At 40.6% G+C, this 26,396-nt stretch overlaps 1 protein-coding gene, 1 long non-coding RNA gene and 1 gene segment (V, D, J or C); 1 reads left to right on the top strand and 2 right to left on the bottom strand.

Annotated features, from left to right (window-relative positions):
- The window catches only part of LOC134481033 (immunoglobulin lambda-1 light chain-like), a 357,250-nt gene that overhangs the window by 218,846 nt on the left and 112,008 nt on the right, over positions 1-26,396 (bottom strand). The window contains exons 1-2 of one of the 6 annotated variants that reach the window (XM_063270878.1): positions 12,037-12,150; positions 11,631-11,928 (exon numbers count right to left, since the gene is read on the bottom strand). The exons of the other annotated variants lie outside the window; for them this stretch is intronic. Of the exons in view, the coding sequence (XP_063126948.1) occupies positions 11,631-11,928; positions 12,037-12,082 (344 nt within the window). The 5' untranslated portion in view covers positions 12,083-12,150. Of the gene's footprint in view, positions 1-11,630; positions 11,929-12,036; positions 12,151-26,396 lie in introns of those variants that run through there. 6 annotated transcript variants of the gene reach the window in all.
- Positions 1-26,396, top strand: part of LOC134481036 (uncharacterized) — a 121,654-nt gene that overhangs the window by 373 nt on the left and 94,885 nt on the right. Inside the window, exon 2 of the long non-coding RNA XR_010056208.1 lies at positions 1,805-1,897. This is a non-coding gene — a long non-coding RNA (uncharacterized LOC134481036). The remainder of the gene's footprint in view (positions 1-1,804; positions 1,898-26,396) is intronic.
- Positions 24,106-24,665, bottom strand: LOC134481035 (immunoglobulin lambda variable 3-25-like). The segment is given in 2 exon segments: positions 24,106-24,448; positions 24,557-24,665. Coding segments are annotated over 2 exon segments (351 nt in total).

Here is a 26,396-nt window from a genome sequence, read left to right as displayed (position 1 = left end):
ATTTTGGGACTTTGAGTTTGAGAAGCAGTGGAATGCCTTAAATGGGGCTCAGTGGGCCATCCTGGTAGGGAGACGGAAGACTTCGTTGCTAAGAGTGATTTGTACTGTTTGGACCTGGCCCAAGATGGTTCAGTGAAGAAGAATTTTAGTATGTGGCCCAAACACTGTTTTTGTGGTACTATGGGGGAAAATGTGGCTGCTCTTTGCCCTTGTCCAAAGAGTTAAGGTGAAGAGATTTAGATTAATTACTTTGAAAAAGGAACTCTCAAAACAGTCTTGTGTAAATTCTGTTGTGTGGTTACTAAAATTCACTTTTATGAAGAGAATGTTAATGGAAAAAGGGAAGTTACAAAAGGAAAAAACACCCAAAATATATGGTTGAAGTATTAAAAGGACACCAGGAAATGAAATGGAACTGAATCATGTGTTCAAAGATATTAAATTAAATTGAGGACGAAATGACCTTGGGGCAAGGTCCCACCCAGGCAAGTTAGCTCCAGGCAACTTAGTACAAACCTTTAATCCTCAGAGGCAAAGACAAGCAGATATCTGAGTGCAAGGTCAAGCTACAGAGCAAGATCCAGGGCAGCCTAGGTTAAGCAGTGAAAGTGTTAGAAAAGAGGAAGCTAGTGATAATGTAATAGAACAAGGGGCTCTGTTCAAGCTCCTGCAAGCAGCAGAACTAGGCTACTTCAGCCACCTGCTCTGGTTTTATATCCAAGAGGTGAAGGAGACTCCTGGGACAATTGATGCTGGTTAGCTGGAGCTAAGAAAGAGATCAGCCTCACTGAGGTGAAATCTTCTGGGAAGTGTTTTCTGAGAGCACAAAGAAGTTATGTTCTAGAAATATCCAAGTTTGTACTTCATGCAGCTGTATTTGGTAATGTGTAAGAGTCACCCAGGTGTTACTGGCTTCAAAGGCATGAAGGGATCATGAAGAGCAGCTGAGGCAGGACACTGTAAGAGGCCATAGAAGGCCATAGGTGAAGGTGCAGCCTCAGTTGCAATTGATGGCCGAGGACTGAAGGAGTCATGCAAAGGATTTGAGGCTTGGCACCGTGAAGAGAGCCTGTGAGAGGCTACTGGTGAAGCCTAGTTACAGTGGAAGATCCCAATATTTTGGATATGCTAGTACCGTGGGATGAACACCAAGAACAGCTGAGGCAGTGAAGTGGATCAACCTGAGTGCTACAGAGGAAAGTGCTGGAGTAGTGAAGCCAGCCCTTTGGAGGACCAAGACATTGAAACAACCTGCCTTGGAGACCCAAAGATGTTAAAGATGCCAGAGCCACGGGTTATCTATCGAGGAAAGCTGCTACCGGAGTGGAACCAGCTCAGGAGAAAGAAGTGTGTTGCAGTGACCAAAGGTGAAAAAGGAGTTGAAGATCTGAAGACCACTTTGACATCAGACATGGAGACGGCAGAGTTTGGAGTTTGCCCAGCTGGCTGCTTGTCTTAATTCGGGGATTACTGGTTAGTGATTGGATGGATCTCAGAAGTGACTTTGAACTTTGGACTTTTAACATTGTTGCTACTGCTATAGACTATGGGGACTTTAGAAGTTGGAATAAATGTACTTTTTTATTATACTATGTTTAGGTATGGCCTCTATAGGCTCATGTGTTTGAACAAGCCTATTGGGGGTCAGGGATTGGAATGTGATAGTTTGCATATGCTTGGTCAAGGGAATGGCGCTATTAGAAGGTCTGGCCTTATTGGAGGAAGTGTGCAACTGTGGGGATGGGTTTGAAGACCTTCCTCCTAGCTGTCTGAGAATGCTCAGTGTGTTCTTGGCTTCCTTCAGGTGAAGATGTAGAACTCAGCTCCTCCTGCACCATTCCTGCCTGGATGCCGCCATGCTCCTGCCTTGATGATAATGGACTGAGCCTGTGAACCTGTAAGCCAGCCCCAATTAAATGTCCTTTATACAACTTGCATTGATCATCGTTTCTGCTCACAGCCATAAAACCCTAACTAAGACACTGGGTCCCCATGTAATGGTCAGAGTATTTTTGTGTTTCCCCTTAATTTCAGGGCTGGGTGTTGACTGTTGGAAATTTAAAGTCTGTCCATCCTCAGTGATTTAAAATTACAACCTGAAGTCCATTTGAATTCCTTTTTTACATTTATTGTAATCCAATGTAGATGTTTTTCTACTTGACATTGTGAGTTTTGTTTGGGCCCTGTTTTGCAAACTGATCCTGTATTAGACATTCCAGCAGTCAGTTTTTGGGCTCAAAGATTCATTTGTCTTAAAGTGAGGTGTTAAAGAGGCCTGGGGGCCACTGCTCATTTGGAAACAGTTGCTAGATACCTTGTAGCATTTATTCAGTCCTTAATTTTCCTATTTTCATTGAGGCAAAAATCTTCCCTACCTCAGTTGTGGCTCCATCTAAAATCTGTTCTTTTTCTGGAGCGTCACTGATTCCAACGTGTTGAAACTGGCAGTTTAGTGCCTCTTGTAACCTGTACACAATATCTGAAAGATGCTCTCCTAAACTTTTTGAGTCCCTAATCTGAACAATAGCCCCTAGTCTTGTCTGGATAATTACACTCATTGTACAAAATCACACTTGTTCATGTAGCAGGCAAATCTTATCTGTTTTGCCTTTTAGAGGTATTGGAAGCATTCAAAATTCTGTAGAAAGATTTCCCTGTCCAAGAACTTCTCCCTCATCTTAAAAGGCAGATTTTGATGGGGAAGAACTGCCTTCCAGAGATGATTTCCCACTTTATAGTTTTTTCAGGCCTCTGTATAATTTTTCCAGTTTAATGTAGTGTGCATAGATTTAATCATCAGGGTAACAAAGTGTGAGTGCAGCCCACTTTCCCATGACTCCTTTCCATGTCCTTTGTACGGTTTTATTGGAATGTGGCTTATATCTCTTCTGCCTTACCTGTTGTTGGAAAAGAATTTAAGAGTGAGGATTATGAAGGAATGTATATTATGGCCTCAGAGTGTGCAAATTGGAGAAAAGGAAGTAGTCACTCAGGATTTGGTGGTCTTTTCTTCTTTGTGGGATAAATTGTCCCTGACCCAGCTGTGGAGTATTGTCCTGGAGGTTGGAGGACTGTGGACTGAATAGTCCAAATGAGTTACCTGAGAAGCAGTCTCTGGAAACCACATTAGGGTGCAGAACTAGTTTAAGGTGGAATGTACCAGCATACATGCATACATCATTTAATCAGCAAAAGATATATCATGTTACTATCTAGAGATGTCTATTGGCACACAACTAGTGTCATATGAGTGTATATATAAGGAAGTGAATGATCTGGTACTGTGTTATGACAAAGGGTAGGACGCTGGCAAACCTCTGGGCTTGGCACCATTTTGTGTGTCTCCAGTGTGTACAAACCCCAATATCTGTCATATAATATACTAGAGATTCACATATGGTCAAATCCATCACAGGTACCCTTTGTGCATCACAGTTCTCTGTCTCTTAGATACACTATCAGAAAAGAGACAACTGTTTCACAGATTTTCATAAGTATTAATTTTCCATACTTTCTTGGTTAGGAATGGGATTTCCTCTCCCTGAGGCTGGGACCAGTATTCTTTGAGTCTGTACAGGCCTTTTTTGAGCTCAGTCAGTCTGCGATTTGACACATACATCAGTTTTGTTGAATCTGGAAGACACGGCTTCTTTGCTGCTTTAGTAGTGTCAGATATGGATTTCATCTCATAGAGTGATCCTTAACTCCAATCACAGTGGTTGGTTATTTCTATAACTTTTCCACCATTGCACTAATTTATCTTTTAGAAAAAGTTCAGTTTTGTAATTTCCAGGATTTATATCTGAGAGATACTGATGGTTACCTAGCTCCTCAGGTAGGGTACAGAGTACATTTTAGCATCATGAATACAAGTAATTACATGAGAAGCTTCTTTTATTTATTTATTTATTTATTTATTTATTTATTTTATTAACTTGAGTATTTCTTAAATACATTTCGAGTGTTATTCCCTTTCCCGGTATCCGGGCAAACATCCTCCTCCCCACTCCCCTTACTTATGGGTGTTCCCCTCCCAACCCTCCCCCCATTGCCGCCCTCCCCCCACCAGTCTAGTTCACTGGGGGTTCAGTCTTAGCAGGACCCAGGGCTTCCCCTTCCACTGGTGCTCTTACTAGGATATTCATTGCTACCTATGAGGTAGGAGTCCAGGGTCAGTCCATGTATAGTCTTTAGGTAGTGGCTTAGTCCCTGGAAGATCTGGTTGCTTGGCATTGTTGTACATATGGGGTCTCGAGCCCCTTCAAGCTCTTCCAGTTCTTTCTCTGATTCCTTCAACGGGGGTCCTATTCTCAGTTCAGTGGTTTGCTGCTGGCATTCGCCTCTGTATTTGCTGTATTCTGGCTGTGTCTCTCAGGAGAGATCTACATCCGGCTCCTGTCGGTCTGCACTTCTTTGCTTCATCCATCTTATCTAGTTTGGTGGCTGTATATGTATGGGCCACATGTGGGGCAGGCTCTGAATGGGTGTTCCTTCAGTCTCTGTTTTAATCTTTGCCTCTCTCTTCCCTGCCAAGGGTATTCTTGTTCCCCTTTTAAAGAAGGAGTGAAGCATTCACATTTTGATCATCCGTCTTGAGTTTCATTTGTTCTAGGCATCTAGGGTAATTCAAGCATTTGGGCTAATAGCTACTTATCAATGAGTGCATACCATGTATGTCTTTCTGTGATTGGGTTAGCTCACTCAGGATGATGTTTTCCAGTTCCAACCATTTGCCTACGAATTTCATAAAGTCGTTGTTTTTGATAGCTGAGTAATATTCCATTGTGTAGATGTACCACATTTTCTGTATCCATTCCTCTGTTGAAGGGCATCTGGGTTCTTTCCAGCTTCTGGCTATTATAAATAAGGCTGCGATGAACATAGTGGAGCACGTGTCTTTTTTATATGTTGGGGCATCTTTTGGGTATATGCCCAAGAGAGGTATAGCTGGATCCTCAGGCAGTTCAATGTCCAATTTTCCGAGGATCCTCCAGACTGATTTCCAGAATGGTTGTACCAGAAGCTTCTAGTTATCCGTCAGCTAATTGACATTCGAAACTGTTTTCTTCTTTTTTCTTTTTTTTTTCTTGGTTCTTTTTTTTTTTTTTTTCCGGAGCTGGGGACCGAACCCAGGGTCTGCTTCCTAGGCAAGCGCTCTACCACTGAGCTAAATCCCCAACCCCAGAGACTGTTTTCATAAGCAATAGAAAATTCGAGGGAGTGGATAGCAATTAAGAGCCTTGGCACTATTCTGTGGTATTTGGGGATTGCAGGGAAAGTCTTTGACTAATGATTCATTAGAATATATGCCATTCTTGAAACAACAGATTCTACTTGATGGCACTGGATGATCTAGTTGGGACATTGTCTGCTGAATCATATGGAGGCTCAATTTCGATTCCTTTCATATGTACATTAATTTTAGGAAATCTCTATGGTAGTGTGTTTCCATAAAGCTTTTCAAGCGAACTTTACTGTAAGTTATCTTTTTTCATAAACCTTCTTTATTCATTTATCACATTCTCTCACCCACTTGATCCTCCTGTTCTAGGTTTCAATTTTATTCTTCATGACACTGTCTTTCTTTTCTTTCCCCTTCCTTAGGAAACCGTCTCCTCATTCCTGATTTATGGATATTTATTTTTTGGCACACAGATTAGAAGCTTAAATGATAACATCCAAATATGAGAGAAAACATACAAAATGTGTCTTAGTTGTCTGGATTAACTCATTGAGGATTATTTTTCTCTAGCTTGATCCATTTGCCTACCATTTCATAGTTCAAAAATCCCACTGTTTTGATGTGTCATGTTTTCATTATTCAATTATCAGTTGCTGCAAATATAGTTGTTTTATTAATGTTAGCTATTATGAATGCAGCATCAATGGACTAGATAAGCAAGTATCTCTATTATACAATGTAGAGTCCTTTTTGAATATGCCTAAGAGTGGTATCTTGGTGTAGATTAATTCCAGTTGTCTAGTTAACCACCACAATGTCAACTTTGAACAAACATTTCCCTTCTCTATAACCTCTGCTTCATGCCATGCCACTTGTGTTATTGATCCTACTCAGCCTGAGTGAGGTAAGGTCTTCAGAATAGTTGTAATTTGCATTTCTCTGGTACCTGAAAGGACAGTAAAAGACGCCATGGAAACAAGGCCCTCTAGACATACTAGAACTGATGCTTATATGAGTGCAGATACTCGGACAGTATGCACAAGTCTAAGCTATCTAGGGTTCCAGCACTGAGCAAGAAAGTAGACATAATCCCCCATTACTAACAGAGGAGCTGTCTCCATTTGATAACTGTTTGCTTTAAAAAGCTACTTTTCTTCAATCGAGTATCACTAGGCATGAAAATCACACTGCTAAGGTGTAGATGCCAACACAAAAGAAACTCAGTGGTAATTTTTTGATGATTTTTCTTCCCATAATTCTATTCTAGGCTCTTTTGTTTTTAAAGTTCTTTTTCTTATATATTGAGGTTCACAATTTTATGTTTTTTAGAGATCTATGTGGGTTCCCAGGGCTATATGGGTTTCACAAGCTTTTGGTTCTCTTTTTCTTGTTTGTTTTGTTCTATACTCCTTTGTCTTTAGTTCATTTTATGCAATTTATTCACCAGATGCTTGTTTCATCTGTAATCGTAGAACAGTAAATATTGTGGATTTAGGCCCTTGAGGATGTAGAGAATCTTGTAGGAGGTGAAATGGGGGAAGATACTTCCAGAATATAATTCAGGAAAAATTTATTTCAATTAAAATGTTTTTAAAGAGAAGAATGAATAAATAGGTAAGTGAAGTCAAGTAGAAAACAAAACCATAGGTGTATAAAAGTGCCAAAACTATTTAAGACCTGAGAACAGAATTCAATCAGGATATCATATCAAAGGGAACTCAAGCTAAAATGAAAATAGAATCAAAGAATTCAATAGCCCAACTAGAATACTCATGGAAAAAGCTTACAAATTCAATGAATGAAGCAGATATAGAATATCAAGTTTTATGGTTATGAAAAAAGATCCAGCCCAAATAAACAAAAGAAAGAAAGAATGAGACATCAAACACACACACACACATACATACATGCATGCGTGCATGCGCATGCACACACACACATACATGGGAAAGGAACACACAGAAAATGAGGACACAGGGAAATACATTATAATATGATGAGGGAGAATGATCTCAAATTAATGGCACAGAGTATATCTTTATCAGAATCACAATAGTCTATAAACCAATAAATTACACATCCATACAGATAAATACACATGCAGAACAGCAACTGAACATAACTACAAAAGGGAATTCATGGCATATAATAATTAGAATACTAAGATAGAGAAGCAAGAAAGTGATTGGAGACTGGCAAGATAAGAAATCAGGTAACATAAAGGAAAATCTACCAGAATAATATCTAAAATACCTATGGATAAGTTTGGAGCAAAATATTTCATAGTCTAAAGAACTATGATAGTGAACCTACAATTCCATACCCACCAAAACTATCTATGAAAAAATGCACATTTCCTTCCTATCTAAGAAATAAAATCTAAATAAGGACAGAATATATTGTTTTGGGATTAGGAGACAAATGTGCATAACCCAGAGAATCTGATTGGAAATCAGAAGACACAGTAATTAAAACATAATATATCAACGCACTGATACAACCCCAAAAATCCTCAATGCAGTGACCACAATTAACACACTTATTTCCAAAGTAATTTAAATTTAAATGGAATCATTTAATTTGTCTTTTTTCTGTCTATCTGTCTGCCTGTCCGTACCTCTCCTTCCCACACTTTTGTTTTCCATTCCCTCTCGTATTCCATTCACCCTATCCCATTCATATTTTCTTGTATTCTCCCTCTCCATCCTTAAATGGTTATTTTCAAGCTTGAAAATAATTTTACTAGAGGTTTAAAGAAAACATCCAGGGAAAGGAAGAAGTACATCTGGATAGCTGTCTGAGTAGGAGAATGGAGAATGGACAGGAAAGAAGGCATCATGTTTGAGATAAGTAAGTATGAAAATCAGGTACATGGTAGATATGTTTATTTTTTTTCTTTTCTTTTTTCTTTATTAACTTGAGTATTTCTTATTTACATTTTTTTTATTAACTTGAGTATTTCTTTTATACATTTCGAGTGTTATTCCCTTTCCCGGTTTCTGGGAAAACATTCCCCTCCCCCCTCCCCTTCCTTATTGGTGTTCCCCTCCCCATCCTCCCCCCATTGCCGCCCTCCCACCAACAATCTAGTTCACTGGGGGTTCAGTCTTAGCAGGACCCAGGGCTTCCCCTTCCACTGGTGCTCTTACTAGGATATTCATTGCTACCTATGAGGTCAGAGTCCAGGGTCAGTCCATGTACAGTCTTTAGGGTAGTGGTTTAGTCACTGGAAGCTCTGGCACTTGGCATTGTTGTTCATAAGTGGTCTCGTGCCCCTTCAAGCTCTTCCAGTTCTTTCTCTGATTCCTTCAACGGGGGTCCTAGTCTCAGTTCAGTGGTTTGCTGCTGGCAATCGTCTCTATGTTTGCTGTATTCTGGCTGTGTCTCTCAGGAGCGATCTACATCCGGCTCCTGTCGGCCTGCACTTCTTTGCTTCATCCATCTTGTCTAATTGGGTGGCTGTATATGTATGGGCCACATGTGGGGCAGTCTCTGAATGGGTGTTCCTTCTGTCTCTGTTTTAATCTTTGCCTCTCTATTCCCTGCCAAGGGTGTTCTTGTTCCCCTTTTAAAGAAGGAGTGAAGCATTCACATTTTGATCATCCGTCTTGAGTTTCATTTGTTCTAGGCATCTAGGGTAATTCAAGCATTTGGGCTAATAGCCACTTATCAATGAGTGCATACCATGTGTGTTTTTCTGTGATTGGGTTACCTCACTCAGGATTATATTTTCTGAGAACGGGACCCACGTTGAAGGAATCAGAGAAAGAACTGGAAGAGCTTGAAGGGGCTTGAGACCCCATATGTACAACAATGCCAAGCAACCAGAGCTTCCAGGGACTAAGCCACTACCTAAAGACTATACATCGACTGACCCTGGACTCTGACCTCATAGGTAGCAATGAATATCTCAGTAAGAGCACCCGTGGAAGGGGGAGCCCTTGGTCCTGCTAAGAATGAACCCCCAGTGAACTAGATTGTTGTGGGGAGGGCCGCAATGAGGGGAGGATGGGGAGGGGAACACCCATAAAGACGGGGAGGGGGAGGGATTAGGGGGATGTGTGCCCAGAAACTGGGAAAGGGAATAACACTCGAAATGTATATAAGAAATACTCAAGTTAATAAAAACAAAACAAAACAAAACATTGACACAACTGTCAAAGAAAATGTGAAACACAAAAAGCTGGTAACTCAGGAAATCCAGGATACAATAAGAAGGTCAAACCTAAGGATAATAGGTATAGAAGAGAGTGAATACTCCCAACTTAAAGGGGCAGTAACTATCTTCATGCAAATTGCAGAAGAAAAGTTCCCTAACATAAAGAAAGAGACTACCGAACTCCAAATAGATTGAACCAGTAAAGAAATTCCTCCTGTCACATAATAGTCAAAATACCAAATGCAGAAAACAAAGAAAGAATATTAAAAAGCCATAAGGGAAACAGATGAAGTAACATATAAGGGCAGACCTATCAGAATTACCCCAGACTTCTCACCAGAGACTATGAAAGTCAGAAGATCCTGGCAGATGTTATACAGACCCCAGGAGATCACAAATGCCAGCCCTGGCTACTATAGCCAGCAAAACTCTCAATTAACATAGATGGAGAAACAAAGATATTTCATGACAAAACCAAATTTACACAATATCTTTCCACATATTCAGCCATACAAAAGGTAATAGAAGGAAAATTCCAACACAAGCAGGGAAACTATATTCTAGGAAAAGCAAGAAACTAATCTGCTAGCCACAACCCCAAAAGAAGAGAGACACACTAACATAATTCCAACTCTAACAACAAAAATTAGCAGGAGACAACAACCACTATTATTTAATATTTCTTAACATCAATGGACTCAATTCCCCAATAAATGATATAGACAAACAGACTGGATATATAAAGAGGACCCAGCATTTTGGTGCATACAGGAAACATACCTCACTAACAAAGACAATCACTCCCTCAGAGTAAAAGGCTGGAAAACAATGTATCAAGCAAATGGTCCCAAGAAACAAGCTGGAGTAGCCATTGAAATATCCCTTGATTAATGATTTATATGGGAATATCCACTCAGCTCTGTGGTGTTACCAGTGGTAAGGTTACAGTATTGAGTTGTTTAAGAAGACAAGCTGAGCATACCAGAAATAGCAATGCATTAAGCATTGTTCCTCCATGGTCTCTGGAATATGTGGTTGGAGCCATGGGTGCCTCCATGTGTACTCATTGTTTGGTGGTTTAGTCCCTGGGAGCTCTGGTGGGGTCTGGTTGGTTGATATTGTTGTTCTTCCAATGGTGTAGCAAACCACTTCAGCTCCTTCAGTCTTTTCTCTGACTCCTCCTTTGGGAACCTCTTGTTCAGTCAAATGATCAAAAGATCAAGTGTGAGTAAGTGTGTGGTTTTATTTCTGGGTCTTCAATTATATTCCATTGATCATTCTGTCTGTCTCTGTACCAATACCATGCAGTTTTTAATCACTATTTCTCTGTAGTAGAGCTTGAGGTCAGGTATGGTGATTCCTTCAGCTGTTCTTTTAAGATTTCTTTTCACAATTCTGGATTTTTCCTTTGCAGATGAATTTGAGAATTGCTCTTTCCACGTCTTTTTACATCTGTGTTGGGATTTTGATGGGCATTATATTAGATAGGGATTCTTCTGGATAGAAAGTATCTTCCAGTTCACTGATGTTACACATTGATGATACTTGTTCTTCATTATTTGGTTTCTTGAATAAAATTGTGAGAGAAAAATTGAGCCACACGTATCTCACAACAATGATGATGAGGCACTTGGAAGAAGGAAAGGTAAACAGAAGAGGTCATTTGTGATGATACCCTGAACTGAGGTATTGATACAATCTTGACTTCACCCTTGGTTTCTTTATCTTCAAGAAATCATTAAAGAAAGATGTTTTGTGAAGGCTATGGTGCACAGATGGTTCATTACTGCTCATACTACAGAAAGAACCTCTTCATTGGATGTGTCTAATTTGATAGAGATCACTTTATTTCTACTATTCTGAAATCCTCTGTTCAACATACTGCTCTGCCATAATAAGATCTTAGGACTTCAGAAGCAATGACTAGTTGAGCTCCCAAATGAAATAATTTGCAGCACTTTGCTAATGTAGGCTCACACATACAAATACAGAAATGGAACTTGATGGATATCTCATTTATCTTTCTCTTTACTCATGTCACCTTTCCCTTATCATTCTTTAATAAATTAATATTATGCCAGTGTATCTTAATCCTATGCAATCTACTAACTACAGACTCTCTTGGAGAACTTAAAGGAAAGAATAGCTTAGAAATCTCATATGTGGATAAAGTAGGCACAGATATGTTTATAGGTTGGACTATGGTCCACCTGTGGTTAAAGAAAGAACACACAAGTTATAGACAAAGGGTTTGTGAGTCACTTCCCCATATGTCTAAGTCACTGTGGAAGATTATCATCACTATATGTTGACAAACAGTAATAATCAGCCTCATCCTCAGCCAGGGTGCCATGGATTGTCAGAGTGGCTGTTGTCCCGGAGCTGGAACCAGAGAATCGGTCAGAGATGCCTGAGGGCCGCTCACTATCTTTGTATATCACGGACACAATGGTCTTGTCTGGCTTTTGTTGATACCACTGAGCATATCTTTTTGATAATTCATCTCCGACACAAGTGAGTGAGACAGTATTTCCCAGAGTGACTGATGCCGAAGGTGGTTGGATCAGCTCATAGCTGGTCACATAACCTATAAGAAAGAGCACATAGAGAAGTCAATGCATAAAGACTCATCCTCTAGACTTCTGCCTGAATTCAAAATATAGGGTGAGCTTGAGGTGCGGGCTGAGAACTTTACCTGCATACAGAGAGAGCAGAGGTAGAACAAGAGAGACCCAGGCCATGATGAAGATGCCTCTGAGCTAAGTGTCCTACAATCACTGTCCAGCTGATTGTCTGCAGGCTTCTTTTATAGCATCTGTAGTCTTTTGGTAAGGTAATAAGTACTTATGCAAATTTATTCCATCCATAATGCTCCACAAGGAGGTTTAGGGAGGTGTGGACTTTACTAGAACAGTGCCCTCTTTTATTAGGGTATTGCTCAATTCTTTTCTTATAAAGCATGTTGCTTGTTAAATACATAATCACATGCTTTTGTAGATTCTTTACAGTCTTTTTTTAAAATTTCAGATATGTTGACTGCTTTCTCATATGATGCCCCCATTACCAAAGGAGAGTACCAACTCTCATGAAAATTCATTTATCTTTTTTTTGAGTGTTAACTTGATCTATTCTAAGGCACATATTGAGAATCTAATTCACCAGACCTACTCAACAAATACCTTTCATTTTCTCTTTGTTTTGTGAAGGTCCTTAGGGGTAGAGTTGTATAGACTCTGTCTAGACGGAAAAGACTTGTGTTTGACTCAGGGAAATACTCGTTATCAGAGTTGTGATCTGAAGCACCATGAGAGTTCGCACCATTCCTCAGATTCTAAAGAGGCTCATTCTGTAACAGACAGTGTCCCCATCCTGGTCTGAGACTACATGTGAGCACAAGTGCTGCGGCCTGCCGTATGATGTTTGTAGCAAGTGGAAATGGAATAGTGGTTGAGATTGAAAGAAAATGCTCAGGCAGGTGGAAATCAAGAAACTGTTGGACTGATTATAGAGTAGGAAAAATCATAAGCAGCAATTTTCTGTAAAAAATACAGGAAACCCATGCTCCTACACTGAGTATCTATCTAGAGTGCTCAAACATCAGGGTGAATCTCCAGGGATTCCATGAAGAAGGTAGCCCAGGATGGTTGCTGGACCAGGCTATTGTCGTACATTTCTTTGCTGTTTCCCATATCTGCCAGTGTTCTTTGGTTTTATAATGTAAATCTGATTGAATTTAAGCACTACAGTTCAGATCATGGAATAGATTCTCTGGTTTCAAGTGTCTTTGAGCTCCAGGGTTGCCATCTACAGAGAACCCTGGCTCATCTCTACCGCAGCTCTATCACCCCCTGCTGACCTTAGGCTGCATAGCAGGAACTGCTGTCTTAGTTGACCACAACACACAAGAGTTAACAGTGTGGGGAGAAGCTGGGAGGGATTCCAGTTTGATTCTCCCAGGTGTACCCACACTGGCATGTTTAGTATAGGACATTGAGGAGAGAGTCACATTGTTCAAGGACACATTGTGGCAGGGACAATCTTGAGACTTTGTCTAAATGTCAGTGGTGCTGTGTTTTACCTCATGTTTAGTAGAAGGAACTTCATGTATAACTGAATTAAAAAATATGAATTAGAAAGTTACCTGAATGTAAATAGATAAATCAATTCTAGATCTTACGTTGTTTAAGTCAAAGGTAGTGCCATTGTCCTCTCAGTGAGAACATGTCAAGCATTGTTGTGTCCAAATAGTATCATCATTTACATCTGTTACAATCATTGTTATATCATATATATCATAGTTCATTCAGGAATTCCACATCTGTCTTTTCATAACACCAGTATTTCCCTATTTTTCTAGGTAAGGAGGGCTGCTCCTACCAAAGAGAAAACATACTCTCTTTGAATTCCTATCCCTGGATTCTCAAAGAAGAAATACCTTCCAGGGGTTTCTAGGTCCCCCTACCAAATGTAACGTCCTATAAGCCTAGTATAATGATTGCTTCTTTTTTTTTTTTTACTGTAGCATACTAGAGTTTCAGAGTCCTGAAAAGACCTAGAAACTTGGGTAGAGGATGGTATAAGTACCTGTAAAGCTGAATGCTCCACGAGAAATGAAACAGATTCTGAGGTCTGCAGGCAGTGGTGTAGGTACCCCAGATGTCTTCCTCTTAGACAGGCATTAAAGGAACCCAGTTCTGACTCCTATTCCCAAGGATTTGTGTCAGTTAGACAAGTGAGTTGAACTGAAAACTACTATTAATGTGCATCCATGATCTAGGCCAGGACTGCCTTTCAAGTTCACCAACACTGAAGAGGGAATAATTTAACTGTGGCCATAGAATTCAGAAGAAGCATCTATAGTTTCAATGAGGAATAATGAATATATTTACCACAAATTAAATGACCATTTTAATTGCAATTTTTGTTCAAATAATGAGTTATTTTTGTTTCTTTAGCTCCTTGTAAGCATAACAATAACAAATCAATGGATTTTCATGTAATAGGCATCTCAATTTTATTTATTAATTTTTTGTGAATATTACACACAAGGACAATATTTATATAATTTTACCTTAATTTCTTCCCCCTTAACATCTAATTTCTCTGACTCCTCAAATCGATGACCTCTTTTGTAATTATTGCTACACTTACACATGTATTTATAAAATATTTTTAGTCTATTTAGTGTTGCCCTTTAGTTTCATTTATTTTCTTCCTTTTCTCCCTCCAAATACTCCCAGATAATACTCTCTGATCTCCTTCACCTTCATCTCCCTCTTCTTCTTACTCTTCTTCTTTTGCTAATTGTTATTTCCTGCGTATTTATGAATACAAATATATCCCCCAGTACAACTTGTTTAATTTGTATATTGCTAATGGTGTATGCATTTCTTAGAGGTTAAAATTTGGCTGGACAATTAGTTGTTGTGCTCTTTACTTGGAAAGACCACCTCTCATGCTCCCAGCTATCTTTAGTTGCCAATATTTCTCTTTGTAGAATTCAGATCTTCACGGGTTATTTCCCATTCAGTTTGGCACATCTACTGGTATTGTTGTTCAGATCACATTTATGATGTCATGTTGGTGATACTTTATGGGAAGATCTTTTGATATTACTAGGAGACACAGTTTCACATCAATTTTTCTGATATTCTTATCTTATAATCTGCCTACCTTGCCTCCCATAATGTTCTTTGATCTTTAAGTGAGGAAGTGACTTATAGATGTTGCCACTAGAGGTGCAATCCCTGAATCTGTATTTTGACTGGTTGTGATATTTTGTAGTGGTCTCTCCCTGTTGTAAAGATAAGTTTCCTTGATGAGGGGAGAAATTTACATTCATCTGCAGGCATAAAGATAGATGTTTATAGATTATTGTTAAGGATTATGTTGGGTTAGTAAATTTGTGGCTGTATATTCTCCTCCAACAACTATTCACAAGCACTGAGTTCTTAGCCTAGTTTCCAGTACCAGGCATAGCCTGTCATTTATTAAATAGTTTTGAAATGACATTAGAGAGTTATTGGATACTCCCAATGTATATGTGCCACTACTGCATCCATAGGGTCATTGTGATGTGCTGGTCTTGATGTAATTCATAAGTGTCATAGCTGCATCAGACTGTTGGTCGTATCACTCCTTTGAAAGTCTGCATGTCGACTCTTGGTTGGACCATGCATTTTTGCATCAGTGAAGGGGAAGTTAGATCAGTGCTAGCTTGGAACCTCTGCAGCCTCTGGAACCTGTTTTGCAGTGTGTAATGTCCTCAGTCATAGTCTTACACCTCTTTGTCTAACCAAGGGCAAGAGCAATTAGCTGTATATTTACGAAGTCTTTTGGGAATCATTGCTGACAACTCAAAAGAGGGCTTCTCATTTGTAGTGTTGGAATTTTCATATTATTTTGAGAATTTTCTATCTGGAACTATAGTCTAGTCCATTTATTATATGAGTCTTTGGTTTTCAAACTCTTCACACATTCTAAATGTGAATCATCTGTCAGGAGTATAGCTGGTGAATATTTTTTTCGAATATGTATGCTTAGTTTTCACTTAGTTAACTGATTTCTTTTTTCATATTTTAAAAAATTAGTTGATTATGCTACTTATTTACATCCCAAATGTTTCCCCATTCCTAGACTCCCATCAAGAGTTCCACCTCCCATCTACTCTCTGCTTCATATCTGTCAGGATGCCACCCCCAGGGATCCCCTTTCCCTGGGGCATCAGGCCTCTTCAGGATTAGTTGCACCTTCTCCCATTAAGGACAGACATGGTTGTCCTCTACTACATACATGCCTCTGAAAGCCTGTGTATACTCTTTGGTTGGTAGCTTAGTCTCTGGGAGACCCCAGGGATCGAGGTTAGTTGATACTGTTCATCTTGAAGTGCTTACTAACCCCTTCAATTCCTTCATTCCTTCCCCTAATTTTTCCACAGGAGACCTTGAACCCATTTCAATGGTTTGACTGTCAGTATCTACATCTCTCTCTGGCAGCTTCTGGTATAGGCTTCTCAGACATCAGCCATTCTATGGTCTTGTCTACAAGAAATTTTTGTCCTTTTGATCTCCGTTAGTTATCCTGTTGTTCTATGAGAATTTCAAACTTCACAGAAAAGATTCAGAAAGCATTGTTAGTCTTGCCTTGTCCTTGATTTTAGTGGAATTGTTTAAGTTTATCTCCAATTAATTTGGTGTTGGCTGAAGATTTGGTGTATATTGCCTTTATTGTATTTAATTATTGCCTTGTATCTCTGATCTCTCCATGTGTTTTTTTTTCTTCCTTTCCCTCTCATTTTTATTAAATTGGGTATTTCTTATTTACATTTCAAATGTTATTCCCTTTCTTGGTTTCCAGGCCAACATCCCCTTAAACCCTCACACTCCTCTTCTATATGGGTGTTCCCATCCCCATTCTCCTCCCATTACAGCCCTAACCCCAAGAATACTGTTCATTGGGGGTCCAGCCTTGGCAGGACCAAGGGCTTACCCTTCCACTGGTGTCCTTACTAGGCTATTCATTGCTACCTATGCAGTTGGAGTCCAGTGTCAGTCTATGTATAGTCTATTGGTAGTGGCTTAGTCCCTGGAAGCTCTGGTTGGTTGTCATTCTTGTTCATATGGGGTCTCAAGCACCTTCAAGCTCTTCTAGTCCTTTCTCTGATTCCTTCAACGGGGGTCCTGTTCTCAGTTCAGTGGTTTGCTGCTGGCATCCGGGTATGTATTTGCCATATTCTGGTTGTGTCTCTCAGGAGAGATCTACATCTGGTCCCTGTCAGCCTGCACTTCTTTGCTTCATCCATCTTATATAGTTTGGTGGCTGTATATGCTTGGGCCACATGTGGGGCAGGTTGAATGGGCATTCCTTCAGTTTCTGTTCTAAAATTTGCCTCCCTATCCCCTCCCAAGGGTTTTCTTGTTCCCCTTTTAAAGAACAAGTAAAGCATCTGCATTTTGGCCCTTGAGATTCATGTGTTCTGTGCCTCACCGGTAAGTCGAGCATTCGGGCTAATAGCCACTTATCAATGAGTGCATACCATGTGTGTTTTTCTGTGCTTGGATTACCTCACTCAGGATGATATTTTCCAGTTGCATCCATTTGCCTATGAATTACATAAAGTCATTGTTTTTGATAGCTGAACAGTATTCCATTGTGTAGATATACACATTTTCTGTATGCATTCTTCTGTTGAAAGACATTTGGGTTATTTCCAGCTTCTGGATATTATAAATAAGGCTGCTATGAACATAGTGGAGCACGTGTCTTTTTTTTTTTTTATATGTTGGAGCATCTTTTGGGTATATGCCCAATAGAGGTATAGCTGGGTCCTCAGGTAGTGCAATATTCAATTTTCTGAGGGACCTCTAGAATGATTTCCAGAATGGTTCTACCAGTCTGGAATCCCACCACCAATGGCTGAGTTTTCCTCTTTCTCCACATCCTGGCCAACATCTGCTGTTGCTGAAATTTTTGATCTTAGCCATTCTGACTGGTGTGAGGTGGAATCTCAGGGTTGTTTTGATTTGCATTTCCCTTATGAGTAAATATGTTGAACATTTTTTAAATCTTTATTAACTTGAGTAGTTCTTATTTACAATTCGATTGTTATTACCCTTCCCGGTTTTCTGGCCAACATTCCCCTAACCCCTTCCCTTCCCCTTCTATATTGGATTCCCCTCCACATTCTCCCCCCATTACCACCCTCCCCCCAACAATCACATTCCCTGGGGCTTCAGTCTTTGCAGGTCCAAGGGCTTACCCTTCCACTGGTGCTCTTACTAGGATATTCATTGCTACCTATGAGGTTGGAACCCAGGGTCAGTACATGTATAGTTTGGGTAGTGGCTTAGTCCCTGGAAGCTCTGGTTGGTTGGTAGTGTTGTTCATATGGGGTCTCTAGCCCCTTCAAGCTCCTCCAGTCCTTTCTCTGATCCCTTAAACGGGGGTCCCGTTCTCAGTTCAGTGGATTGCTGCTGGCATTCACCTATGTATTCGCTGTATTCTGGGTGTGTCTGTCAGGAGAGATCTACATCCGGTTCCTGTTGGCCTGCACATCTTTGCTTCATGCATGTTATCTAATTGGGTGGCTGTATATGTATGGGCCACATGTGGGGCAGGCTCTTAATGGGTGTTCCTAATGCCTCTGTTCTAAACTTTGCCTGCTTATTCCCTGCCAAGGGTTTTCTTGTTCCCCTTTTAAAGAAAGAGTGAACCATTCGCATTTTGGTCATCCTTCTTGAGTTTCATGAATACGAAGTGTCCTTCCTTATCTTTTTTGATGACTTGTGTTTAAAATCGATTTTATTCGATATTAGAATGGGTACTCCAGCTTGCTTCTTCCAACCACTTGCTTGGAAATTTGTTTTTCAGCCTTTCACTCTGAGGTAGTGTCTGTCTTTGTCTCTGAGGTGTGTTTCCTGTAGGCAGCAGAATGCAGGGTCCTCGTTGCGTATCCAGTTTGTTAATCTATGTCTTTTTATTGGGGAGTTGAGACCACTGATATAGAGAGATATTAAGGAATAGTGATTATTGCTTCCTGTTATATTCATATTTGGATGTGAGGTTATGTTTGTGTGCTTTTCTTCTCTTTGTTTTGTTGCCAAGACGATTAGTTTCTTGCTTTTTCTAGGGTGTAGCTTGCTTCCTTATGTTGGGCTTTACCATTTATTATCCTTTGTAGTGCTGGATTTGTAGAAAGATATTGTGAAAATTTGGTTTTATTGTGGAATATCTTGGTTTCTCCATCTATGTTAATTGAGAGTTTTGCAGGATACAGTAACCTGGCATTTTTGTTCTCTTAGGTTCTGTATGACATCTGTCCAGGATCTTCTGGCTTTCATAGTCTCTGGTGAGAAATCTGGTGTGATTCTGATAGGTTTGCCTTTATATTTTACTTGACCGTTTCCCCTTACTGCTTTTAATATTCTTTATTATTTTGTGCATTTGATGTTTTGACTCTTATGTGATGGGAAGAGTTTCTTTTCTGGTCCAATCTATTTGGAGTTTTGTAGGCTTCTTTTATGTTTATGGGAATCTCTTTCTTTAGGTTAGGGAAGTTTTCTTCTATGATTTTGTTGAAGATAGTTACTGGTCCTTTGAGCTGGGCTTCTTCACTCTCTTCTATACTTATTATCATTATGTTGATCTTCTCATTGTGTCCTGGACTTGCTGTATGTTTTGGACCAGTAGCTTTTTCTGTTTTACATTATCTTTGACCATTGTGTCAATGATTTCTATGGAATCTTCTGCTCCTGAGATTCTCTCTTCTATCTCTTGTATTCTGTTGGTGATGCTTGTATCTGTGGTTCCTGCGGCTCCTTGTCTCTTTGGTTTTCTATATCCAGAGTTGTTTCCCTTTGTGCTTTCTTTATTGCTTCTATTTCTTTTTTTAATTCCTTCAAGTATTTGATTGTGTTTTCCTGGAATTCTTTCAGGGATTTTTGAGATTCCTCTGTATAGGCTTCTACTTGTTTATTTATGTTTTCCTGCATTTCTCTAAGGGAGTTCTTCATGTCTTTCTTGAGGTCCTCCAGCGTCATGATCAAATATGATTTTAAATCTAGATCTTGCTTTTCTGGTTTGCTTTGGTGGGAGAATTGGGCTCTGATGATGCCATGTAGTCTTGGTTTCTGTTGCTTGGGTTCTTGCGCTTGCCTCTCACCATCAGGTTGTCTCTGGTGTTACCTTGTTCTGCTATTTCTGACAGTGACTAGACTTTCCTATATGGCTGTATGTCAGGAGTGCTGTAGACCTGTTTTCCTGTTTTCTTTCAGCCAGTTGTGGGAACAGAGTGTTCTGCTTTTGGGCATGTAGTCTTTACTGCCTACTGCTCTTCAGCTATTCCTGTGGGCCTGTGTCCTGAGTCCACCAGGCTGGTCACTTGGAGCAGAAAAGTTGGTCTTACCTGTAGTCCTGTGGCTCAATTTGCTCATGGCGGGGGCTGCTTTTGAGCTCCCAGTGAGGGCAGCAACCAGGAGTGCTTGTGCCGCCTTTTCCCAGATCCCCCATGCACCGGGGTCCCAGATGGAATTAGGTGTTTTCCTCTGGAGTCAGAAATGTGGGCAGAGTGTAGTCTCTTCTGGCCTCCCAGGCCTGTCTGCTCCTCTGGAAGTTTAGCTCTCCCTCACACGGGATTTGGGTTGTGAGTGCTGTTGATTGGTCCCTTCACATCCGGGCACTGTCTGGACCTCTGGGGACCTGCTGCTCCAGTGCCCCTGTCTTTCGGTTCCCAGAGGCTCTATACAGTTTCCTCTTGGGCCATGGATGTGGGCAGTATTGGTGATCTCTCCAGATCTGCAGTCTTAGGCATGCCCACCTGTCCGGGCAGTGAGCTCTCTCTCTCCCATGGGGTTTGGGAGCAGGGAGTTGTGGACTGAGATCAGCAATGTTTGGGCTCCAGCTAAAAACCAGAAGTGTCAGGTCCCAGAGGAATTTTGCCTCTGTGTGTCTTGAGCCCACCAGGCAGGTCGCTTGGAGCAGAAAAGTTGGTCTTTCCTATGGTCCTGAGGCTCAAGTTGCTCATGGTGGTGGTGGGGGGCTGCTTTTGAGCTCTCTGTGAGGGTGGCAACCAGGAGGGCCTGTGCAGCCTTTTCCCGGAGACCCCATGCACCGGAGTCCCAGATGGAATTAGGTGTTTTCCTCTGGAGTCAGATATGTGGGCAGAGCATAGTCTCTTCTGGCTTCCCAGGCATGTCTGCCTCTCTGAAGGCTTAGCTTTCCCTCCCACAGGATTTGGGTGCAGGGAACTGTTGATCATTCCCTTCAGGTCCGTGTGGTATCTGGAGCGCTGGGGACCTGCTGCTCCAGTGCACCTGTCTTCTAATTCCCAGAGGCCGTATACAGTTTCCTCTTGGGACAGGGATGTGGGCAGGGGTGGGCAGTATTGGTGGTCTCTCCTGCTCTGCAGTCTCAGGAGTGCCCACCTCTCTGGGCGGTGAGCTCTCTCTCCTACGGGGTTTGGGAGCAGGGACCTGTGGGCAGAGATCAGTAAGGTTCTGGCTCCAGCTAAAAACCGGAAGTGTGATGTCAGCTTTCTTGATGACTCCCATTTTATTTTTTGTGTTGTAGTATAATTTTTTCCTTTCTATTTTAAATTTTATTTTTTTGGATATTTTATGTATTCACATTTCAAATGTTATACCTGTTTCCTCCTCTTTTATACCTGCTCCCTACTACACACACTTCTATTAGGATGCTCCCACAGCTACCCACCCACTCCAACCTCAACACCCTGGCATTACTCTACATTGGGGAAAGAAGACTTACCAGGACAAAGGCCTTTTTCTCCTATTGATGTTGGACAATGCCATCCTCTGTTATATATGTGGCTGGAGTCGTGGGTCCATCCATGTGTACTCATTTCTTGGTGGTTTAGTACCTGGGAACTCTGGTGGGTCTGGTTGGTTGATATTTTTTTCATCCAATGGTGTTGCAAACCTCTTCAGTTTCTTCAGTCTTTTCTCTAACTCCTCCATTGGGATCCCCCTTTTCAATCAAATGGTTAGGTGAAAACATCCTCATCTGTATCAGTAGGTTTCTGTCAGAGCCTCTCAGGAGACACCCATATCTGGCTTCTGTCAGCAAGCACTTTTTGGTATCAGCAATAGTGACTAGGTTTGGTGGCTGCATTTGGGATGGATCAGTAGATGGGTCAGCCTCTGGATGAACTTTTCTTCAGTCCCTCATCCACTCTTTGTCCCTGCATTTCCTCCTGTGAGTATTTTGTATTCCATTGTATTAATATTCATATGATTCGTGAATTTTTTCTTAGGTATTCCATGCTTTTGGGTTCATATCCACTTATAAATGAATGCATACTATGGGTGTTCTGTTGTGAGTGGGTTACCTCACTCAGGATGATATTTTCTAGTTCTATCCATTTACTTAAGAATTTCATGCAGTTACTGTTTTTAATAGCTGAGTAGTACTCTGTTGTGTAAATGTATTAAATTTTCTGTATCCATTCTTGTTAAATGACATCCTATTGAAAGTCTCCTTTGCCACACAAAAGTTTTGTGATTTTGTGAGGTCCCATTTGTCAATTCTTGATCTTAGAGCATAAGCCATTGAAGTTTTGTTTAGAAAAAGTTTCCCTGTGCCAATGAGTTCAATGCTCTTTCCCACTAACTTCTATCAGATTGAGTGTATCTGGTTTTATGTTGAGGTCTTTGGTCCACTTGGTCTTGAGATTTGTGCATGGTGAAAAATATGGATCTACTTTCATTTTAATACATACAAATAGTCATCTAGACCAGTACCATTTATTGAAGGTGCTTTCTTTTTTACATTGTGTGTTTTTGGCTTCTTTGCCAAAGATCAAGTGTAAGTGTGTGGTTTTATTTCTAGGTCTTCAATTATATTCTAGTGATCGTTCTGTCTCTCTCTGTACCAATACCATTCAGTTTTTATCACTATTGCTCTGTAGTAGAGTTTGAGATCAGGGATGATGATTCCCCCAGCTGATCATTTATTAAGATTTCTTTTCACAATTCTGGGTCTTTTGCCTTTCCAGATAAAATCGAGAATTGCTCTTTCTATGTCCTTTAAGAGCTGTGTTGGGATTTTGATGGGAATTGTATTAGAGAGAAATTCTTCTGGATAGAAAGTATCTTCCGGTTCCCTGATGTCACACACTGATGATATTTGGTCTTCATTTGTAGTGAGCGGCGCGGCGAAGTAAAGACAGCCAACCCCGTCTGAATGCAAACAACTTACCGCGCATGCACAGGCTTGTCCCCTGTCAGGGCAGCTGTATGATCCGGCGCCCTACTGTAGTGAACAACAGTACTGCACATGCGCGTGGTTTTGCACCTGGTGTCAGTCTGGCTGGGGCGGTACTATGCTAATGGGAGGTTCATGCCGGGCCAATCTCTGGAGGACAAGCAGCTGGGATGACAGTGGGGTAATAGTGGGGTGACTCGTGCCCTGCCAATCCCTGAAAGAATATAAGCATACTGTTGTGTATATAAGGAAAGCGCTTTTGCTGCTTGCGTCCCAGTGTCAACAATGAAGGTGTCCTGCAGTAAAGGCTACTGAGAAGAATCCAACCGTGTTGTGTCTTCCTTGCCGGCTGAGGTGGGCATGACATTCATTATTTGGTTTCTTGAATAAAATTATGAGAGAAAAATTGAACCACACATATCTCACAACAATGATGATGAGTTAGGAGAAGGAAAAGTAAACACACGAGGTCATATGTGATGATACCCTAAACTGGGGTATTGATACAATCTTGACTTCCACCTTGGTTTCTTTATCTTCAACGATTTGTGAAGGCCATGTTGCAAAGATGGTGCATAGCTGCTCATAACTGCTCATATCACTAAAAGAACCTCTTCATTGGATGTGTTTAATTTGACTGAGATACCTTTATATCTACTATTCTAGAATTCTCTGTTCAACATACTGTTCTGCCATAACATCCTAGGACTTCAGAAGCAATGCCTAGTTGAGCTCCCAAAGGAAGTAATTTACAGCATTTTCCTAATGTAGGCTCACACATACAAATAAGGAAATGGAACTTGATGGATATGTTATTCATTTTTCTCTTCACTCATGTCAACTTTACCTTATTATTCTTTAACTAAATAAACATTATATCAGTGTACCCAAAACCTATGCAATCTACTTACTACGTAGTCTCCTGGAGAACTTGAAGGAAAGGATAGCTTAGAAATCTCATATGTAGATAAAGTAGGCACAGATATGTTTATAGGTTGATCAATGGTCCACCTGTGGTTAAAGAAAGACCATACAAGTTGTAGACAAAGGGTTTGTGAGTCACTTTCCCATATGTCTAAATCACTGTGGAAGATTATCATCACTATATGCTGACTGACAGTAATAATCAGCCTCATCCTCAGCCTGGGCATCACGGATTGTCAGAGTGGCTGTTGTCCCTGAGCTGGACCCAGAGAATCGGTCAGAGATGCCCGAGGGCCGCTTGCTATCCTCATATATCACTGTCACAATAGACTGGTCTGGCTTTTGTTGATACCACTGAGCATATTTTTTTGGTAATTCATCTCCAGAACAAGTGATTGAGACAGTATTTCCCAGAGTGACTGATGCCGAAGGTGGTTGGATCAGCTCATAGCTGGTCACAGAACCTGTAAGAAAGAGCACATAGAGAGGTCAATGCATAAAGTGTCGTCCGCTGAATTTCTGCCTGAAATCAAAATCTAGGGTGAGCCTGAGGTGAGGGCTGAGAAATTCACCTGCATACAGAGAGAGAAGAGGTAGGAGATAAGCCAAGGCCATGATGAAGATGCCTCTGAGCTTAGTGTCCAATAATCACTGCCCAGCTGATTCTCTGCAGGCTTCTTTTATCGCATCTGTAGTCTTTTGGTGAGGTAACAGGTAGTTATGCAAATTTATTCCATCCACAATGCTCCACAAGGCGGGTTAGGGAGGTGTGGACTCTACTAGAACAGTGTCCTTTTTCATTAGGGTATTGCCTAATTCTTTTCTTTTAAAGCATGTTGCTTGGTAAATACATAATCACATGCTTTTGTACACTTTTTACAGTCTTTTTTTAAATTTCAGATAAGGTGTCTGCTTCCTCATATGATGCCCCCATTACGAAAGTAGAGTACTAAGGCTCATGAGGATTCATTTTGTCCTTTTTTTTTTTTAAGTGTTAACACAATCTATTTTAAGGCACACATTGAGAATCTACTTCCCCAGACCAACTCAACAAATACCTTTCAGTTTTTCTTTGTCCTCTGAAGGTCCTTAGAGGTAGAGTTGTATAGAGTTTGTCCAGTTGGAAAGGACTTGTGTCTGACTCAGGGAAATACTCATTATCAGAGTTGTGATCTTAAGCAGCATGAGAGTTCGTACCATTCTTCAGATTCTAAAGAGGCTCATTCTGGAACAGTGTCCCTATCCTGGTCTGAGACTATATGTGAGCATAAGTGCTGCAGCCTGCCGTATGATGTTTGTAGCAAGTGGAAATGGAATAGTGGTTGAGATTGAAAGAAAATGCTGAGGCAGGTGGAAAGCAAGAAACTGTTGGACTGACTATAGAATAAGGAAAATCCTAAGCAGCCATTTTCTGTAAAAAGCACAGAGAACCCATGCTCTCACACTGAGTATCTATCTAGAGTGCTCAAACATCAGGGTGAATCTCCAGGGACTCCATGAAGAAGGTTGCCCAGGATGGTTGATGGGATGAGGCTACTCTCATACATTTCTTTGTTGTTTCCCATCTATCTGTCAGTGTTATTTGGTTTTAAATATAAGTCTGATACAATTTAAGCACTACAGTTCAGATCATGGAATAGATTCTCTGGTTTGAAGTGTCTTTGAGCTCCAGGATTGCCATCGACCAAGAACCCTGGCTCATCTTTACTGCAGCTCTATCACCCCCTGCTGACCTTAGGACTCTTAGCAGGAACATCTGTCTTAGTTGACCACAACACAAAAGAGTTTACAGTGTGGGGAGAAGGGGGAGGGATTCAAATTTGATTCTACCAGGTGTACCCATACTGGCATGTTTAGTACAGGACAGTGAAGAGAGAGTCACGTTGTTCAAGGAGTTGTGTCAGGGACAATCTCTGTGTGGACAATCAGGTGTGGGACAATCAGGCACTAATCTCTGTGGTGCTGTGATTTATCTCATGTTTAGTGCAAGGAACTTCATCTACAACTCAATTAAAAATATGAATTAGAAAATTACCTGAACTTAAATTCATAAATCAATTCTAGATCTTAAGTTGTTTAAGCTAAAGTTAGAGCCCTCTCAATGAGAACTGATCAACAATTGTTGTGTCCAAATAACACCATCATTTACATCTGTTACTATCGTTGTTTTATCATATATTTCATAGTTCAGCCAGGAATTCCTCATGTGTCTTTTCATACATCCTGTATTTCCCTATTTTCTATGTAAGGAGGCCTGCTTCTACCAAAGAGAAAACATACTCTCTTTGAATTCCTATCCCTGGATTCTCAAAGAAGAAATACCTTCCAGGGGTTTCCAGGTCCACCTACCAATCCAGGTCCTGTAAGGGTATAATGGTTGCTTCTTTTTTTACTGTAGCATACTAGAATTTC

This window comes from Rattus norvegicus, chromosome 11 (genome assembly GCF_036323735.1).
Source record: "Rattus norvegicus strain BN/NHsdMcwi chromosome 11, GRCr8, whole genome shotgun sequence".
NCBI classification, from domain to species: domain Eukaryota; kingdom Metazoa; phylum Chordata; class Mammalia; order Rodentia; family Muridae; genus Rattus; species Rattus norvegicus.
This window is presented reverse-complemented; position numbering and strand designations above follow the sequence as displayed.